General features: G+C 33.5%; 1 protein-coding gene across 1 annotated transcript in view; it reads left to right on the top strand.

Moving 5' to 3' along the window:
- Window positions 1-18,033, top strand: part of LOC145254821 (uncharacterized) — a 128,657-nt gene that overhangs the window by 7,368 nt on the left and 103,256 nt on the right. Inside the window, exon 2 of the mRNA XM_080113649.1 lies at window positions 16,265-16,344. Within this exon, the coding sequence (XP_079969775.1) occupies window positions 16,265-16,344 (80 nt within the window). The remainder of the gene's footprint in view (window positions 1-16,264; window positions 16,345-18,033) is intronic.

Here is an 18,033-nt window from a genome sequence, read left to right as displayed (position 1 = left end):
TTCCGTAACCGTATTTTAATCAACCACTACTCTCATCATTTGCTTTTTTGCCCCCCCCCCCGACAAAAGGAGGGTGGACCTGTAAATTCACCCTTGTCCGTTCGTTTGTCCGCACTTTTCTCAATAACTACGCCTTGGAACTTTTTTAAATTTTGCACAAACATTAAACATGATATGAGTAAAAAAGTAACAGAACAAATTTTCCTGTAAAAGTCCAGTTGTTCCCCTTGGCGTGCTTTTCGGATTAAAATGGCTAAAATTGACACTTTTGTGTTTATTAAAGAAAATTGATGCCTTGGATTTTTATAAAACTTTCTCAAAAGTTGTAACTAACTGATTTCTATATAATTTTGTTTTTCTATACTTCGCAATAACTCTTGGGTGTGCCCCAGGGTCTCTTTTAGGGCTAATAAAAACACTTGTTGTGAACCAGGATATAAATATCCTAACTCGCTACAAAAGAAAATAATGAAACGAATGGAATGAAGGAAACAAAAACTCAATTGATGAATAAAATAAACATGTCGTTTATTTTCTGTTGAAAAATGAATGTTTTAGGTGTAACACGTGTTCATTCAGTCGTTGACAACTACACGCATGGAAAGAAAAGGAATGAAGTAGAGAAACGAGAAATGGCAGTCCGGCATGTAGAAAGAGGAAGAGAGAGAGGGTTAACCTCAGTAAAGCCGCGCGCACATGGTGGTACGCATCCACGTGGAAATGTCTTCAGGCCGAGAGCCGTGTCAAACTTGTCTGGTTGATGGACCAAAGCTAAAGGGAAGAAAAGAGTGAGAAAGTCAATCCAGTTCATGGAGAGAGAAAGCGTATAAAGTGTACATACTGTCTGTTAGCTCTGGCCCCACATACAGTAGCAGGGGATGTGACGAAAGGGAGCAAAAACTTAGGTTTCCGGTGTTCTTTGCACATGTGTGGATTTCCTTTAAAGGGGAAGTGATGTTGCCCATGTGTGCGTACATGTGCGCGTACGTGTGTGTGTGTGTGTGCGCATGAATGTGAGTGTGTGTATGAGGATGTGTATATGTGTGCATATGTGCGTGCGTACATATGGGTGTGTATATGTGAGGAAAAACATGTTCGAACTCTCCATTTTTGGAACTATTTTGACGATATTTGTCCAAAATTTGTCTGTGTATGTCTATTTAGCATTTTTTTCATGGTGCTGAACTCAAATTTAAATATGTTAAGGCCTTGGGGACTTTTGGGGCTAAATGGGTTAGAAGTGGGGGCGGCAAATGATAGACTTAGTCATTTCTTTTTTTGCATGGTGCAGAACTTAAATTTACTAAAGTTAAAGGCTAAAACTACACCGTTCGTTCATTTTCACCAGAATTTGACATCCCCTGGAGACTTTTGGGACTAAATGGGAGGGGGGGGGGACAAATGCTGAACTTAGTCATTTTTTTTTTATGCCTCGTTCACTGTACACTCACGGAGGACCATACATGCTTCACTTGTTATTACGTGATTCACCCTTCCTTTCACCATTTTAAACATTCAGAGGGAATTCTAGACAAGAACTGAAAAGTGCAATGTGCAAAAGTGGGCGTGACTTATACAAACTATACTCTTTTAAACTAATTTATTATATCTGATTATTGAATTAAAGGGAGGGATTGAACCTAGTAATTCACTTCCGTTCGTCCGTTCGCACTTTTCTCAATAACCATTCCTTGAATTTTTTGAAATTTTGCACTAACATTACAAACAAATATTATTCATGGTGAAAGTAAATTTTTGCTCGAACGGATTTTTCTGGGATAACTCTGATTGCCCCCAGGGAGCATTATAGAGGTAAAATTGCCCTCAAATTGTTCATCTGTTTATTTGTTTCACACTTTTCTTAACCACGTTGAAATTTTGCACAAACATTGTGAAATTAACTTTTTTATCCATGGAGGGGACCGCAGATGATCGGCTTAAGTTAAAATTTGAATAATGTGTTTGAAAGATAACCATAAGTCAATCTGTAAAAAAAAAGTATGCTCACGTCTGAAAATCTATCTATATATCTATAAAAGTGAAAATGTCTGTGTGTGTGTCTGTGTATATTTCCCTACCAAATAACTAGTGTTGGGACGATTCCTAATTTTTTTCCGATTGCGATTCTAGAAAAATGTTGATTAACAATTCCGATACCAAGTACGATTCCGATTCCCATGAAATTGTTGTTTTGAAATATACTATTATATAATTGAAAGTTTTTGTGTAGCGAAAAAATTTGGTACAGCAAAAAAGGGGAAATACAATTAAAGGGAATTTCGAAAACAATTTAATTTTTTTCGTAAAATTTCTTTAATTCAAGATAAAAGTCAAAACAAATATTTTAACCATGAATAAAACATGCACCATAAAATTAATAATCAATTTGAGGAGTTATTTTATATATTAAAAAATATAAAGAAAAGGGCGGATGTAGACGAATGCTACTCCTGTAGCGAAATATGCATCGGCTCCGATTTTGTACGTTATTTGACTGAGGGAGAAGTTATTATTTTTACAAGGAAACAATTTTTGCATGTGTGACCTAGTTTTTTGTTATTTATTTTGGCTTGAAATCTGCACATGATTTTTGTTGTTATGATTTTATCTGGGTTTTTTTGTGATTTTTATTTATTTATTTTTTTGGATGGATATTTTTTTTTTTTTTTTTTTTTTTTTTTTTTCAGAGTTTATATAATTATTAACAGGAAAATTCGTGAAAGTCAAAATGAAATCTGCGCTATTTTTAAATATTATTTTCAAGTTTAATTATGTTCACGGGACTATAAACCATGCACAAAATTTTGTGGATCCACTTACTGGTGTTTCCACCAACAATATTGAAGCCTACTGGTCTCGTATTAAAAGAGGACTGAAATACATATTGGGATCCGTAGGAGAAATGAAATGATTTCATGTCGATGAGGCCATGTATAGAGAGAGGCTTATAACATGAATAGTGAAAAAAATATTATATAATTTCGAAACATTTTTAGAGCATATTCATGAAAAATATGGTCATTAAAAAAAATCCCAATAAGCTTTGGGAAAAAAAAATATGCTTTGAACAATTGAAATTTTTATTTTTTATTCAAAAATAAAAAAATAATTATTAAAACAAAGATAGTAGTGTTCTCGTCGAGTAGTTTTTATTTTATTCAAGAAAGTAAAAGGTTCTCATGCACTTATTGAGCCGTGCTGAAATAATGGCATTTAGAAAGCCATTCTTAACATGGGTACGGGAGGGCGTCGTGTACCTATTCTGTACTTTCACCTAACAATTTAATAACAGGTATCGTAAAACTTTAATTAAACTTGAAAGTACTATTTAAAAATAGCGCGGATCAATAAGTGCACTAGCACCAAATAACATTTCATTGTGTTGTTTCGATCTACGATATTCCATGAGAGGTATGTAAACGCTAAAGCTTTTTTTTACTTTTGTTTATCAACACAAGTGCTAATTTTGACTTTCACCAAATTTCCTTTAAAAAACAATTAGAAACTCTTCAAACATTGGGCGAGGCACTTAAACCATTAAAAAAAATGCCAGTAACAAGTGCATAAGCACCAAATTTTTTTTTTTTTTTTTTTTTTTTTTTGCTTTGCTTTCATTTTGTTTGTTAATCCAGCCAAAAAATAAATAAAATAACAAAAGAAAACAAAAACAATAATAAGAAAAAGGTACCGTAAAACTTTACTTAAACTTGAAAATAATATTTAAAAATAGCGCGGATTCGATTTTGACTTTCACCGATTTTCCTGTTAATAATTACATAAATTCCGGCAAAAAAAAATATCCATAAAAAAAAAAAAATAAATAAAACAGATAAAATCATAACAAAAATCGGTGAAGCTTAGATAAATAAGTCCTGCAGACGAGCCTCGTTTTGACATTCGGAAAATTTAGGTTAACAACCGGTGAAGCTACCGAAAAGTAACCCTTTTGAATGAAGATGGATATATAAACAATATTTTTTAAATTTTGTTAATTATACTTAAAAACAACATATAAACAGATATAAACAAAATAATTTCTTGATTTTAAATAAAAATTGATTGTAAAGAATTTTTTAAAAATAATTATTGAAAAATATTGCAAAGTGTTTACATAGCTGGTTCTTTGGGATAATAGGGGCGCCTGAAACCTCCCTTCTAAAACGAGAAAAGCTTTAGTGTTTTTACTATTTTAAAGAGCTTTTTTTTAAAGTTTGAAACACAAGTAGTAGCTAGTTAACTTAGAACAACAAGTGCGCATGGCGGAAATTCTTCAGGGTTTAAATGTATTGTAATGCTTTTATGGTGGTTGAAAAACATTTTTCAGCCGCCATATTACTTCCTATTTACTTGCCTCCCCACGAGGGCAGAGTTAGGAACAAGGTCGGTTTTTAATGTAGAGAAGCATTTATTACTAAAAAAAAAAACGAAATATAAAAGCAAGTTAAGCTGAAATTAAAAAAAAATTTTTTTTTGATTCAAAGAATTAAAGAAAGAAAAAAAATTCAAAGAAATTTCGAAACTCATTTAGATAAATAAAGATTACCTTAAAGTAGTTAATAAAATTCTTGTTCATCATATTAAATATTTTATGAAAAGTTCTATGACGTTTTTATCACAAATTTTTAACAACAAACAAACAGTTCAACTTTAAAATATAAGAGAATCGTAATGAAAGAATTGCAAATCTAAGGTATTTTTTAATGATGCAATTCCGAACCCCCCCCCCAAAAAAATACACGATTCTTACGATTCTGATTCTGATTAATCATCCCTCCACTACAAATAACTCTGTTAATTTTCGGTCTAGAGACTCAAGATTTAACATAAGGAGTATTGAGATTTGATTTGAAATCTTTTTAATCCATTTTGGGCCAGAAATTTGGCTGTCAAGGAGTCAAAGTTCAACGATTTGACCTTTGAAAACTCTGCCAAACTCCTCCGCCAATTTTGAGTTTAAACATTTGAAATTTTAAATGTAGGTTACTCTGACATGGATAAAACTTTTTAATTTGATTTGAGCCCCAAAAATAAATGTTATTGGGTAAAAATTAGGGTCAAAGTTTTAAAAAATTTGACCTCTGCGCTCTCTACCAAATTACTCAGCCAATTTCTGGTCTAAACATTTGAAATTTTACATAAAGGGTAGTCAGAGATAAGGCAAGCTTTTTAATCCGTTTGGGTCGAAAATTTGAGCTGCCAAGGGGCCAAAGTTTAAAAGATTAGACCGTTGCAGTGTTTAGCAAACTACTCAGTCAATTTTGGGTCTAAACATTTGAAATTTATACATAACGAGTATTCAGACATGCAGCAAGCTTTTTAATCAGTTTTGGGGTGAAACTTTGGCTGCCAAAAGGTCAAAGTTGAAAGAGTGGACCTTTGCAGATTCTATCAAATTCTTCCACCAATTTTGGTTCTAAAGACTTGAAATTTTAGATGTAGGTAACTTGGACATGGGTAAAACTTTTTATTTTGATTTGAGACTAAAATAATAAATGTTTTGGGATCAAAATTAGGGTCAAAGTGAGAATAATATCTTGAAAATTCATTATGTCGTTTTGATTTTGACCGGATATTAACTACATGAAACCTGTGGAAAAGTATCTTTGCAGTATCGTGAAAATTAGCTGCCGGCGCCATTCATTTCCAGCATACACGAAAACCTCCACAAAACAATTTTTTTTAAGGTACATTTTGTGTTGGTCTTCCAGTTCACAATTACCAAATTACCCCCCTATCAGACCCCCCCCCCAAAAAAAAGGTGGCCATAAATAAAGTAGGTGCTCATTTTCTTCATATCTTGGAAACTATTTGTTTCCTGGAATTTTAAATATTATTTTCGTTTTCAGCATACCCGAGAACACACCCAAGAACCTACAAAGTGGTAATTTTAAAGGATTTTTTGTTGGTGGATAAAACAATGTTCTGTTTTTAAATTATTTTAAAGCTGAAATTTTTCAGGCTATATACATATTGTAATCGCCTAAATATGGGAGGTAGGAGTAACATAGGATGCAGGACTCTAGTTTTATCAATTTTTATATCGTTTTTATCAAGTTTTATCAATATTTATCAGAATAGAAATTCTAGGAAAATGTTATCTTGTTTCGTTTTAAACAATCTGCCGCCATTTTGTGAAAAGCTACAGTTTACTTTCATTTTGCGTGTTTACCGTCCAGTAAACTCAAATTATGTTTCCTTTGTTAACGTTCCTATTTACAATGCCTCCCCACGGGACAGAGTTAGACACCAGGGTCGCTAAAGTTTCACTAAAAAGTTACGTTTAGTCTTTTTTACGCTCTGAATAGTAATCTCTCTCTCTATGCCATTTGTGCAATTGTACTAGTTTTTTATCTCCTTCTCTCGATGAGATGATGTGACACAAGGGTCAGAAAGTTGGATTTGAGCACACTAGTCTGCAAAATAATGCCTGTGCAACCCCATCGGCATTTTCCGATAGGGACGCCTCATGCGATTAGCAATAAATTAACCCCTTCTCAAAGGGTTAAGACAAAGCCTGGGAGCGTGGATCTGGACCTCCTAGAACTTTTTTTTTTCAATTTTATTGTAAAAATAAAATCAGTGGTTTTATTTTTATAATTTACCAACTATTCTGTACTTTACAATATTGTTTTTACTTTTATTTTTAATATTACAAATATTTTAGATTTTTTATAATTTCTCGTTGGCTACCCCAGTTTTTACTTTTCTTTTATCTTAGACTAGCGGGGGTACCCGGCGTTTCCCGGGTGTTTGGAGGTGTGTGTTGGTGGGGGGGGGGGGTGTTAAAAAAAAAAAAAACGTTGGCCGGTTGTTTGGAGGTGTAAAAGAAAAAAAATAGTTTTAGTATAAAGGTAGGCTTGAACTCCGAACGTTTGATGCGAAGGTGGAAAGGAAATGAAAAAAAAAACCCTGCGACCTAACCATCTTGACCACGGGAAGAGATGAATGGATAAGTGTGTTAAGTTGACGTTTATAAACCAAAATTAGCAGGTGCGACAATGTCAAGTTGTGGAAGCCAGTTTCTGTTTTCCCCGTTACACGGCGATCAAACAACTAAAAAAAAACACAAAAAAAACTAACGTAAGGCAAATGAACGATGAAAATAGAAAAAAGAACACGTGAAAAATGGCTTAAATAAGCCTGTTTCGATATGAAAATTTAAAAAATTGGTGGGTACCCGGTGTTTTTGGATGTCGCTAAGAATAAGCAAAGTAAAAAAAAAAAAAAAGCAGAAAAACGAACGTTACATGAAAAATGGCTTAAATAACACTGGTTCAATATTTAAATTTAAAAAATCAAAAAAAAAAAAAAAAAAACATCTCACACCACGATTCGAACCCAAAACGTTTAGATAATGAACCATCGCGCTAACCAACTGAGCTAACACGACGTACATGAAATTTGTTCAGTTTTGCAACTATTTAAAGTAAATCAGGTCACGGCGTCATCTGACGCATGCGTAGAATCGGTCATTGTTACAAGAGGACCGTTTTTGTTCAAACCCCCCCCCCTCCCTGTCGAAAATTGTCGATTTCGGGGTGAAAAAGTTAACGTTTTTGGCCAATTTTTCGATATTTTTCAAGCAAAGGATGGAGCTTTGATGTGATACCGAGTTTGTGAATTTTCGTCGGGTCTGTCGAAAGTTTTTAGCAGACATCCAAACATACACACATACATACATACATACATACATACATAATTTTCGCTTTTATATATATAGATAAAGTGTTATTGGGTTGTTTTTTATCTGTTTAAGGAGGGAGGGTCAACAACGAAAAAGAGTGTCTGGCGATAGGAAAGCGATAAAAATATGAGGCAATGGCAATACAAGAAAATATCTAAAATCTACAAGTAAGTTCTGAAACAAATAAAATGACGATTATTTTGGTAATAAAAGAAATGGTTACTTGTTTTGTCGTATGCTGATGAAAAAAACTAAGCATGATTATGTAGAATAGTCATCTAAAAATTTCAGTACTGAATTGCCGATTCATGATCTATTTTACCCGAATGTTCGACAAACAGGATAAACTTTGTTTTTTGTTTTTACAATTTGCATTTTTCTTTTATTCCAAAAAAAAAGAAAATATTTTTTATTTTTTTTTTTTTAGGAGGGGGAGAGCGTCCAAATGTAAAATTACATAATTTATCAATGAAAGTTAATAATCTCCCTCTCTATTAAATTCCGCGATAACTATTTGTGCGCAAGTATTGAGCTAGATGATCACTAACATTTTAACATTTTTCTGGTCAGGAAGTTAATGATCATTTTAAATGATATTTAACAAACAATAGATGTATGTGTAGCAGAAACAAATAGAACTCTTTTTCTTGTGCATCAGTGCCTCCTCTTACTGTGCGATATGGCACATACTGACCAATCAGAGGCAAAGCGCAGCGATCTTCCTTACCCACTAAGGAACTCTAACTGCTTCCATTCCGGATGAGAAAAACTCCTTCTTTTCCAGCCAGACGCCAAAGAGAGCGGAATTGTTTCCTCACTCTCCCTCTCTGCCTACACTGGTATCGATCATTCCCTCTTGGGAATAACTACTGGGCAAAGGCAGATAAGTTTTATCTAAGTTATATCTTTTTGGCATCTTACCCTTGCTTCAATAAACCTTTTCCTTGTTAAGTTTTACGAAGTTGTTTGTTCGTTTATTCAGTAGCTTGTGTGGAATTATTTATTTTATTAGGGAGTGCCTGAAAAGCACTAACTCAACTCCCTAAATATGTATGCGTGTGTGTCTGTCTGTAAATATCTATTTGATAAACCTTTAAAATACTGGTCATACAACAGGAAATAGTAATCATACACCAAGGATTGTTTATAACGAGTAAAATCTTTGTATGGATGCATACAGAAATGTTGGCAAGCTGAAATGCAAAATATTCATTTCAACGTGCTGACATATTCCTATTACTTCTGCGTATGCACAAATTCAAAGTGGTTTAATTATATGTATATTTATATATATTCAATAGAGAATTGGCTCTGTAATGATAAATACAAAATCTGCATAAATTAGTCCTCACACAAAAGAGCAGGACACAAAATGTTTTAAATAATAATAATAGAATAACAATAACAAAGACTTTCGCTAGCAAGGACTAGTATTGAGCGTAACCAGTTATACACTCCTTTTGAAATTTTCATTTCTATTTTTCTCGTTATCTACTGAATATTTTTAATGAAACCTATATGAAATATGTTCCCTATTAAATTGTAAAGATTTTCTATTCTGAAAGAAGTTTAAAAAAATTTAATCTAAAAAAGTTATTTTAAAGTTTTTGTTAAAAAAATTCAGATTTTCTCATTATTCAGACATGTATGACAAAGACGGAGTTGCAAAAAAAGTTGTGGTATTAGGAGAAATACAAACTGAAACAGAGAATATTCAGACCTGTAATAATAGAAAGAGGGGGTTGCAAAAATGAGTTGTAGTGTGAAGAGAAATACAAACTGAAATTGTGACACTTACGTCACCCGCGTGTCGTCTAGTGGTGGAACGCTCCCCGATCGTTGGTCTTCGTGTCTTTTGATGAGAATGTCAGCGGCCAGTACCTGAAAGAGACTCGTCGAGTGTTTCTGCAATCATGCTAAACAAATTAAAAAGACAAGTCGATATTTGTTTTTTTTTCTGATTCAAAATTCCTTGTTATTCATAAAAGGTTACAATCGTCATTTTGTACTTTGCTAATAAGTTAGGGACTGGCCGTTTGTTAACTGCAAAGTTATTTCTTTTTCGGTAAAAACTAAAAAACTACATGGCAGGGTCAATTGATGAGGTGGTCGACTTTTTCGCTCGTTCGAGCCCAGGGGAGCAGATGTCCCTCTGTGTCTGTCAGTCTCTGTGTGTCTTGCGCTCAAAACTCGCTGCTTATATTGTGGGGGCGGGAACTATATCTTCTTTTTCTCTCATTTGGCCCTTTAGCCAATCAGGATGCCAGAACCGCTGTCACTCAAATCTTCACCAGGTGGCCTATGCCCAAAAAAGGGGCTGTTTCTTCTTCTGTTGGCAATCGAGTAGAATAGGTGGACCACCAATCTCAGCCGGTGTGTACCTAATGGAATGTGATGGGCCATTAAAACCAGAATGGTCTCATTCAATTAACTTTGAGGGATCATAAAAGTCAACCAAATCCAATTCCACAAAGGCCACGTGTCTTTTCAATAGAGGCCACTTACCCACCAGGGAGCAGCCAACAATGGTCGCTTTGTAAATTGGAATTTCATTGGTACGCTTCCTTCCACTCACGTATCAGGCTGTCATGGTCAATTAACGTTTACAGCTTCCTTGCCCAAAAGAAGTATCCCTCGCACGTACCATTCTGGCCCTATCTCCCTTTTTTCCCTTTTTATTATTTCTCTTTTGTTTACAACTGGGTTTTTCTATACCTGTCGTCCCCCCCTCTTTTCTTGGTCGCCTGCTACCTCTCTCAGTGTCTATCCCGTTGGGTGCATTTAGCTTGCAGTTTACTGCACCTTCGAGCCTGTCTCATTCTGCCTCCGTTTAGCTTGCAGTTTACTGCACCTTCGAGCCTGTCCCAAATAGAGAGTAGGAGAGTTTTTATAAATACATACAAAACCACATTCGTTTTTTTTATCCAAATTAATAAATTAAATAAAATATAATCTTAAAAAGATACTATACAAGTTAGAAAAACATTTCATCCAAGGCATGAAAATTGTTAAACAAAATGTTTTTACTATAGGCTTTAAAAATAAAGCTACAAGATTCAATTTGAAATTTATTTATCTTCAAAGTGCACTTTTATACATTTTACAAAGTATGGTATTAAATTTTTATACCTTACTTTGTAAAATTTATAAAAGTACACTTTGAAGATAAATAAATTTCAAATTGAATCTTGTAGCTTTATTTTTAAAGCCTATAGTAAAAACATTTTGTTTAACAATTTTCATGCTTTGGATGAAATGCTTTTCTAACTTGTTAAAATATATTTAAGTATATTTTATGACCAAGCAACGCCGGCTGCCCTGGGCTAGTAAACTTCACTCTAAAGTTTAAAAGTTAAATTTGTACCATCAATCAGGTCTACTTTTATGAACATGGCCTCATGTGTTCACTCCTCCGGTCATATCATCCCACTTGTGCTGATCCCAGATTGTTGTCTGATCCAGTCATCTTTGAAACCAAAACAAATCCCATAAGTTCAGTTTATAAACAAATAATAATGTTTATTTTTTGTATTTTACAAATGGTACTCCCCTTCCCAAGGTTGAATGGCAGACTTGCAGAGGGAGCATTTTCCAGACCAAAACACAGGCCCCATTGACACAGACCTTCAGTCAAGAACTCCCAAGAGACACAACCTACCAGGAGAGGCACACCAGCTCAAGTCTCAAGTGTCAGCAGCTCTCAGAAAAATCAATTGCCTCTGTCAAATGTTCAACACCAACCCCCACTCTTACTCCTCCTCTGAGCGAGAGGGGGTGGTGGCTATGACCCCTTCGTCTTCCCATCTCCTCCTGAAATCTTTTCACCCCTGACTGATTCCGGACTTTGTTGGTGTGATCACCATTCGACCATCCAGAGGTTGCCCACAGAAACATCCATCAAAGATAACATCCAATTAATTCATAGAAGCTTATCTGAAGATAATTTTCATACATTATTTATTTGCAATGGCCGGTCTCAGCATGACTTTTCCATCAAATGAGGCACTTTTTTTTTTTTTTTCAAACAAAGAAAATAATATCTCCTAGGTGGTCGGACTCTGGCCAGAGATCTTTTTTATTCTCTGTGTCCTCCTTTGATCTTTAGCCAAGCAACTATCACCTGCAATATTGGTATTCGTATTCACCAGAAAAACATGCATCACAGCGTATGTTTGCACATTTAATTTGGGGCTACTATGATAATCCTATGTTAATCTGTATTTTTTGTTTTTGATTAATCAGCTTTGATTTGTTTGATCTTGAAACTTGCAGTAACATATGCATAACTATAACTTATGCATAACTAACATATTGTTATAATGGAATGACCCAACACTCCTCCATACAATAATATAGACAAGGTAATCAGAGAGTTCCGAGACACAGAGAGAGACAGACTCTCACCTTGTATCCCCTTTGTAAATAAACCTTTGTATTAACCCGAAGTGAATCTCCTGCGTCATGATTATCTAAAGAAAGATATATCACATATGTATGACTATAATATATGCATAACTATAACATATGTCATGCTTTTTTTGTTTTTATTTTTGGAGAGTGGAGGTGTATGAAAATGCTCACAACAAAGCATGAAGCCACTTAATGTAAGAGCTAACAAGAATGAAAGATGATTATCACAGAGACAAGAGAGGCCTATTGATCTTAGTCTAGAAAAGACCAAGGTTGGAGGTAGAATGAAAACACTGAGCAGGAAGAGAGTTCCAAAACCTTGCAGTTTTTTGGAAAGAAGCTACTGGAATAAGAAGTTGTATTACAATGGGGTGTTAAAACAGCAAATTGATGCAAACCACTAGATGAACAAGCCAGACGAGCTGGAATAAAGGAAGCAAGGAATAGATCAGATAATTGTAAAGAACACATGCCATAATATTATTTATAAAAACGACTGGGACTAGCAACATGACATCTATAAGAGAGAAGTTACAGTGAAGTGGGGGTTATCAAATTATAAATACATTTTTGAAATTTATCAAGAACCTTCAAATGGGACAGAGATTCAACAGCCCAAATATGACAACAGTACTGAGAAAGTGTTTAGAACAATAGAGAACAGATTTTAAGAGAAACAGAAAGAGCAATGGATTTCATATATGAATTCCAAGAAAGATTTGATGAGAAAGAAAGACAAAGACGTTTTAGAGTCGATTTCTCGTCAAGAGCAAAGCCATCCATAACAATTTTAGGAAGTATTTTTTTTTGTTTACTCACAAGAAGTGAACTGTTTAGAAAAGACACAATACTTGCATGTACATGTCTCAGTTTTTGTATGAATTAAAATATAACAACAGTTGGAGTAAGCCGAGCATCACCGAGGAAATTAAGCTGAGCGTTGCCGATAAAAGCATAACATAAAAAGACAACCTACCTTAAATTTTAAGTTTTATTAACTGTAAAGAAAAATGTTATCACAATATTTTTTTTTTTTTTGCTATATATATATATATATTTTTAAATAAATAATGTTAAAGATTTTTTTGTTTAAGAAAAGGTTCAAAGGTAAGTCAAATAAATACTTTAAAAGAATTTTTTTGTAAATATTTTTTTTTTTTTTTCAAGGAAAAACCTGACAACTAGAAAAGTTGAAACAAAACTGAGTGGAATAGTTTTTTTTTTTTTTTTTTCATATTAAAACAGATATTGTTGTTTCCTCAGACCATTGGTGTCCGTAGATTGTATTTCACATTCACGCTGGAGATACCAGTCTGGATTTCTGTGTTGCTCGCTCGAACACCCACATTTTAAGTATGATGGCAATTGTCAACCTAGACTTGGCAAAAAAAGGTACCAGTTTGAATTGATGTAAAGGTTCAGGATTTGGTAGCTTGACACCTCCAGGCATAGCCATTGCTTACCTTTCCTCTTATAATAAGATTGCACCTGTGTTCCTATATACACAAGTTTTCATCCGTGCCAGTAATTTTTTTTCTTGACAAGTCGAGGACTCCGGCTGGTGTTTTCAGCTGCTCACTTAAGGCTGTAAAATTAATTTTTTTTTTTCTGACGTGAAAGTACGAAATGGTGTGCTTTTTTACTAATTTGTTTTCTTTTCTCCCTCTTCCAAATTGTCGTCTGCTGCTTTGAATTTTCAATTTGCATGAATGCGCGTTGTGTTAAAAACCATCGCGCTACATTGTCATTGGCTCAGCTTTATGTTACGTCAGACGGCTTAATTTTCTCGCCAATGCTCGGCTTACTCTGACTTTTGGCATCATGTTCCGGGGAAAGCTGGGCGTGCACTGAGTTACGTGTGGATCATTCTCTGTATGAGTACTGAACTCTCTAACTTCTTACCAAACTTTAATCTTTCAAAGTATATTTTACATTGCTATAAAATTTTTGATATAAATATATTTTGTTCATAATTTCTTGTTTTCTCGATTTCATTCAAAATTCCCCATTGTTGAGTTAACTCTTGCTAAATGTAAGTTCATTCATAACATTTATGTTTTTATCCATTTTTTTTTTTTTATTTGTCAATTTAACTACATGTATATTAATTGTTATGTATGGCACAGTCATGTTGACACACCGGTTCTCGCCAGGTCACCAAAGGTAAGCAACGTGGAGCCTGGCCAGTACCACATGGGTGACCATTTGGGAAGGCTAGGCGCTGTATGTACCTTCTGGGAAGGTTGGGCGTAGGGCCAGCACCCTCACCCTGTAAAAAGAACTTCTCGCTACAAAAGCATCTACAAAAAGTGGTAGATGGCCTATGCCCCTCCAGGGGCTCAAGGGCTATGGATGGATGGATGGATATTAATTGTTAGCATTATTCTTGGCACTTTTTAAAGACTTACTGATCGATCGCCTCCATTCAATCTTGAAAAACAATGTATATCCCCTGAAATGGTAGCGGTGTGTGTAATTGTGAGGCAAGAGTTGCTCAATCAGCAACCATACCTCTCTTGAGTTCAATGACAAGGAAAAGTTCAGGATGACTGGAAACAATTTTGAGATAAGCGGAGAGCACATACACCACCTGGAATTCCCAAACGGGAACTGGTGTGTCAACGTGATTATGACATACTATTACCAAAATATACTACTTGTAGCCAGGAGGGGCATTACACAAGCATTGAACTTCCTTTTTAATGTGCTCAATCAAAGGCCATTTCTCAGGTGAGCTGAGCATGCGATGGAAGATTGGGAGATTATAAAAGGAACAGGGCACTGTTTACTTCCTCTTTTTTGGTCAGGAAACTCATCACAGTGCATGGACCAAACCCTGGGCTGTTTTAATTCTTTTTGTGTATGTTGGTGAACAATTTTCTATACATTTGTTCTGCTGATAGACTCATTTCCTCTTTTTTTTTTTTTATTATATATATATATATATTTTATTACTTACTAATAGTTAGAGGAGCCATATGTTATAAGTCAACAAGTCTAACATGTCAACGTGATTGTGCCATGTATTCTACATATTCTCATATATGAACTCTTTTCCTTTCCTCACAAAAAGGATATTCATCCTACCATTGATGTATGAACTCTTCATTGTTTCCTGCTAATGGGATATTTATTTAATAACACATGGATTTTCTCACTTGTTATCCTCATATAATCAGTTACTAACACCCTTTTTCTTTCATTTTCTTTTATTTACATGTTGCCAAAGACAGTGCAATAAAGTTGTTTTGAATTAGACTTCATCTTTATTCAACATATTGGCGGCCTCGATATTATTTGTCAGCTTTTGTGCATTACTGCAAAAGAACTACGTTTTTGGTTTTCAGCTTGGATATTTGAAGAGTGAAGATCAGGAGGCAGATAAATGCAATTTCAGGACCGAATTGAAAATTTCAACAAATGTCAACAACAATAAATGCGTGTGTTTTTCTTACACATTTATTGAATTAAATATAAATAAGAAAATTATAATAACACAAAATAGAAGGGTTTTAAAATGGAGATTTCTTTTTTCTTTTTTTTTTTTTTCAAACAAAATCAAAATGGGATATTTATTTAACAACATGGATTTTCTCACTTGTTGCCTTCATATATTGAGTTACTAACACCCTTTTTCTTTTATTTCCTTTTATTTACATGTTGACAAAGATGGTGCAATAAAGTTGTTTTAAATTAGACTTCATCTTTCTTCTATTCAACATATTGGCGGCCCCGATATTATTTGTCGGCTCTTGTGCATTATTGCAAAAGAACTACTTTTTTGGTTTTCAGTTTGGAGATTTGAAGAGTGAAGATCAGGAGGCAGACAAATGCAATTTCAGGACCAAATCGAAAGATCTTGGATGTGAACTATTAGATATAATCCAGCTGTCTGATCTTACAATAGGTGTATTTATCTGAGGTATTGGATGAGAAATTTATTAAAAGTTTGAGTTTGGACAAAAGTGGAAAAGTTGTTTTAAATGTTCGACTGAAAGTTTCTCTTTCTATTCTTCACTATCAAACTACTTCTGTTCCATCAAGTTTTTAATCTTTTGTTTTAAAAATAACTTTTTATTAAAAACAATATTTTTTCTGGTAAATGCAAACAAAGGATTAGTTTAGTTAGAAAATGTATTTATTATCTTTGTTATTTTACTATATTTCCAGCCATTACTAAGCTTAAAAATCGTCTTGTTGGAGAATTTGAGGGTCAATCTTATTACTTGGTATTCAAAGTCACTGATGAGGTAAGTATCATTTTTTTTTTATTTTACGATGTATGATTAATATTATTTAGTGACTTTACTGTGTTTTAATGGCAGTAATAAGCTTTACATACCAGTACTGATGCAAGTTATTATTTTCTGATCTTCCATATTTTAACTTTGTTAAAATCATTCAAAATATAAGCAGTCATTTATGCAAAAATTATTCAACATTTTAGCAGTCGTTTATCACATAATGCGAAAAACAAAAAAAGACAACTCGATACATTGGATTCAACTGAGTTAGGCTCTAACCATCATCTGTTGGAAACAATGTTCTAAGGAAAAAATAAATAAAAATAACTTTTACATAAAACATTACTGATAAATCAGCAGAAACCTTTTGAAAATAATTCTGAAATATTTACAAATTTAAATTATACAAAAAATGGTTATATTTTATTATCTGCTTTATAGTTATATAGCATTATTGTACTTGTTTCAGCATTCACCATTTTTATGTTTCAATCCTTAAAAAATCTTGGACATTTATTACAATAGCCAAAAAAAAAAAAAGGGGGTGAAAAAAATAAATATATAACAAATGAATGTTACCAAAGGCAAGCTAAGTTTTATTCTTCAATTTACTTGGATAAGTCTTTTCGTGTTTTAACTTATTTTAAAGTATAGATCGTCTTTTCATACTATTATATAAACAATGGACTTTGTCTATCATAACACTCATATTTGTTTTAGTCTTAGTATTTTCACTTATAAAAATTAAGATATTTTTTGGAAAAAACAAAACAAATCAAGACCTCTTCCCCACTTTCAAAGAAACTATCATCAGTGATGTCATTCATAGCACATTATCTTTGCAACAGATGTTACTTGTCTTATAGTAAGTGATATATCTATTAAAACTCTTCCTTTTTTTTTTTTTTAAATAAATAAAAATGTAATTAGTTTACTGCTATTGCTGTTATAAAAACGGGATAAATCTTTGTGTATACCAAAAAATCATTTTGGACTAAAGTGTGCCCCCTGTGAGAACAATAAAATGATTATCAAATGTTCTAAAAAGTCGATTGAATAAAAATTATGAACCTGACATCTTGTTAATACCTAGGCTGTGTCTATCAACAAATAATTTTGACAAGTGTGCTTCTGTAAGAACAATGAAATAATTATTACATGTACTAAAAGGTTATTTGAAGAAAAATTATAAACCTGACAGGCACTTGCATGAAGAAGCGACAAACTTGAAATCGTCAGAAAGAAAAGTTAAAAGTATGATGTTTGAAAGTTTGCTGTACCTTATAACAAAGTTTCATACAACATTTCAGCCAAATCGACGAGTCGTTTTTAAGAAAAAGTGTGATAGACAGGCAAACAGATAAAGAGAAATATAATATCGATCAATAAATATTCCTTTAATTGCTGTAGTTTAAGGGGTTTGTAAGAGGGGGGGGGCATAATATGGCCACAACATCCTATTGAAAAAATTCAACTATCAACAAATTTGCTTTGAATTGGATCCATAAACATGAGATAGCAATTAAGTACAATTTTCTGAATATCAATTTTTTTTAAGGGTCCATAAATCTTAAATTTTAGACATTTTTTAGAATCAAAATCAAATAGATTTCATTAAAAATTCTAAGAATTCTAGACATAAGCTTTAGGAGCATTATATTTTTATTTTAATCTTTGTAAAACCCAACAAACAGC

Source organism: Euprymna scolopes, chromosome 30 (assembly GCF_053919585.1).
Source record: "Euprymna scolopes isolate OS-2025 chromosome 30, ASM5391958v1, whole genome shotgun sequence".
NCBI lineage: Eukaryota > Metazoa > Mollusca > Cephalopoda > Sepiida > Sepiolidae > Euprymna > Euprymna scolopes.
The sequence above is the reverse complement of the archived record's forward strand: the minus strand, read 5'-3'. Positions and strand labels throughout refer to the sequence as shown.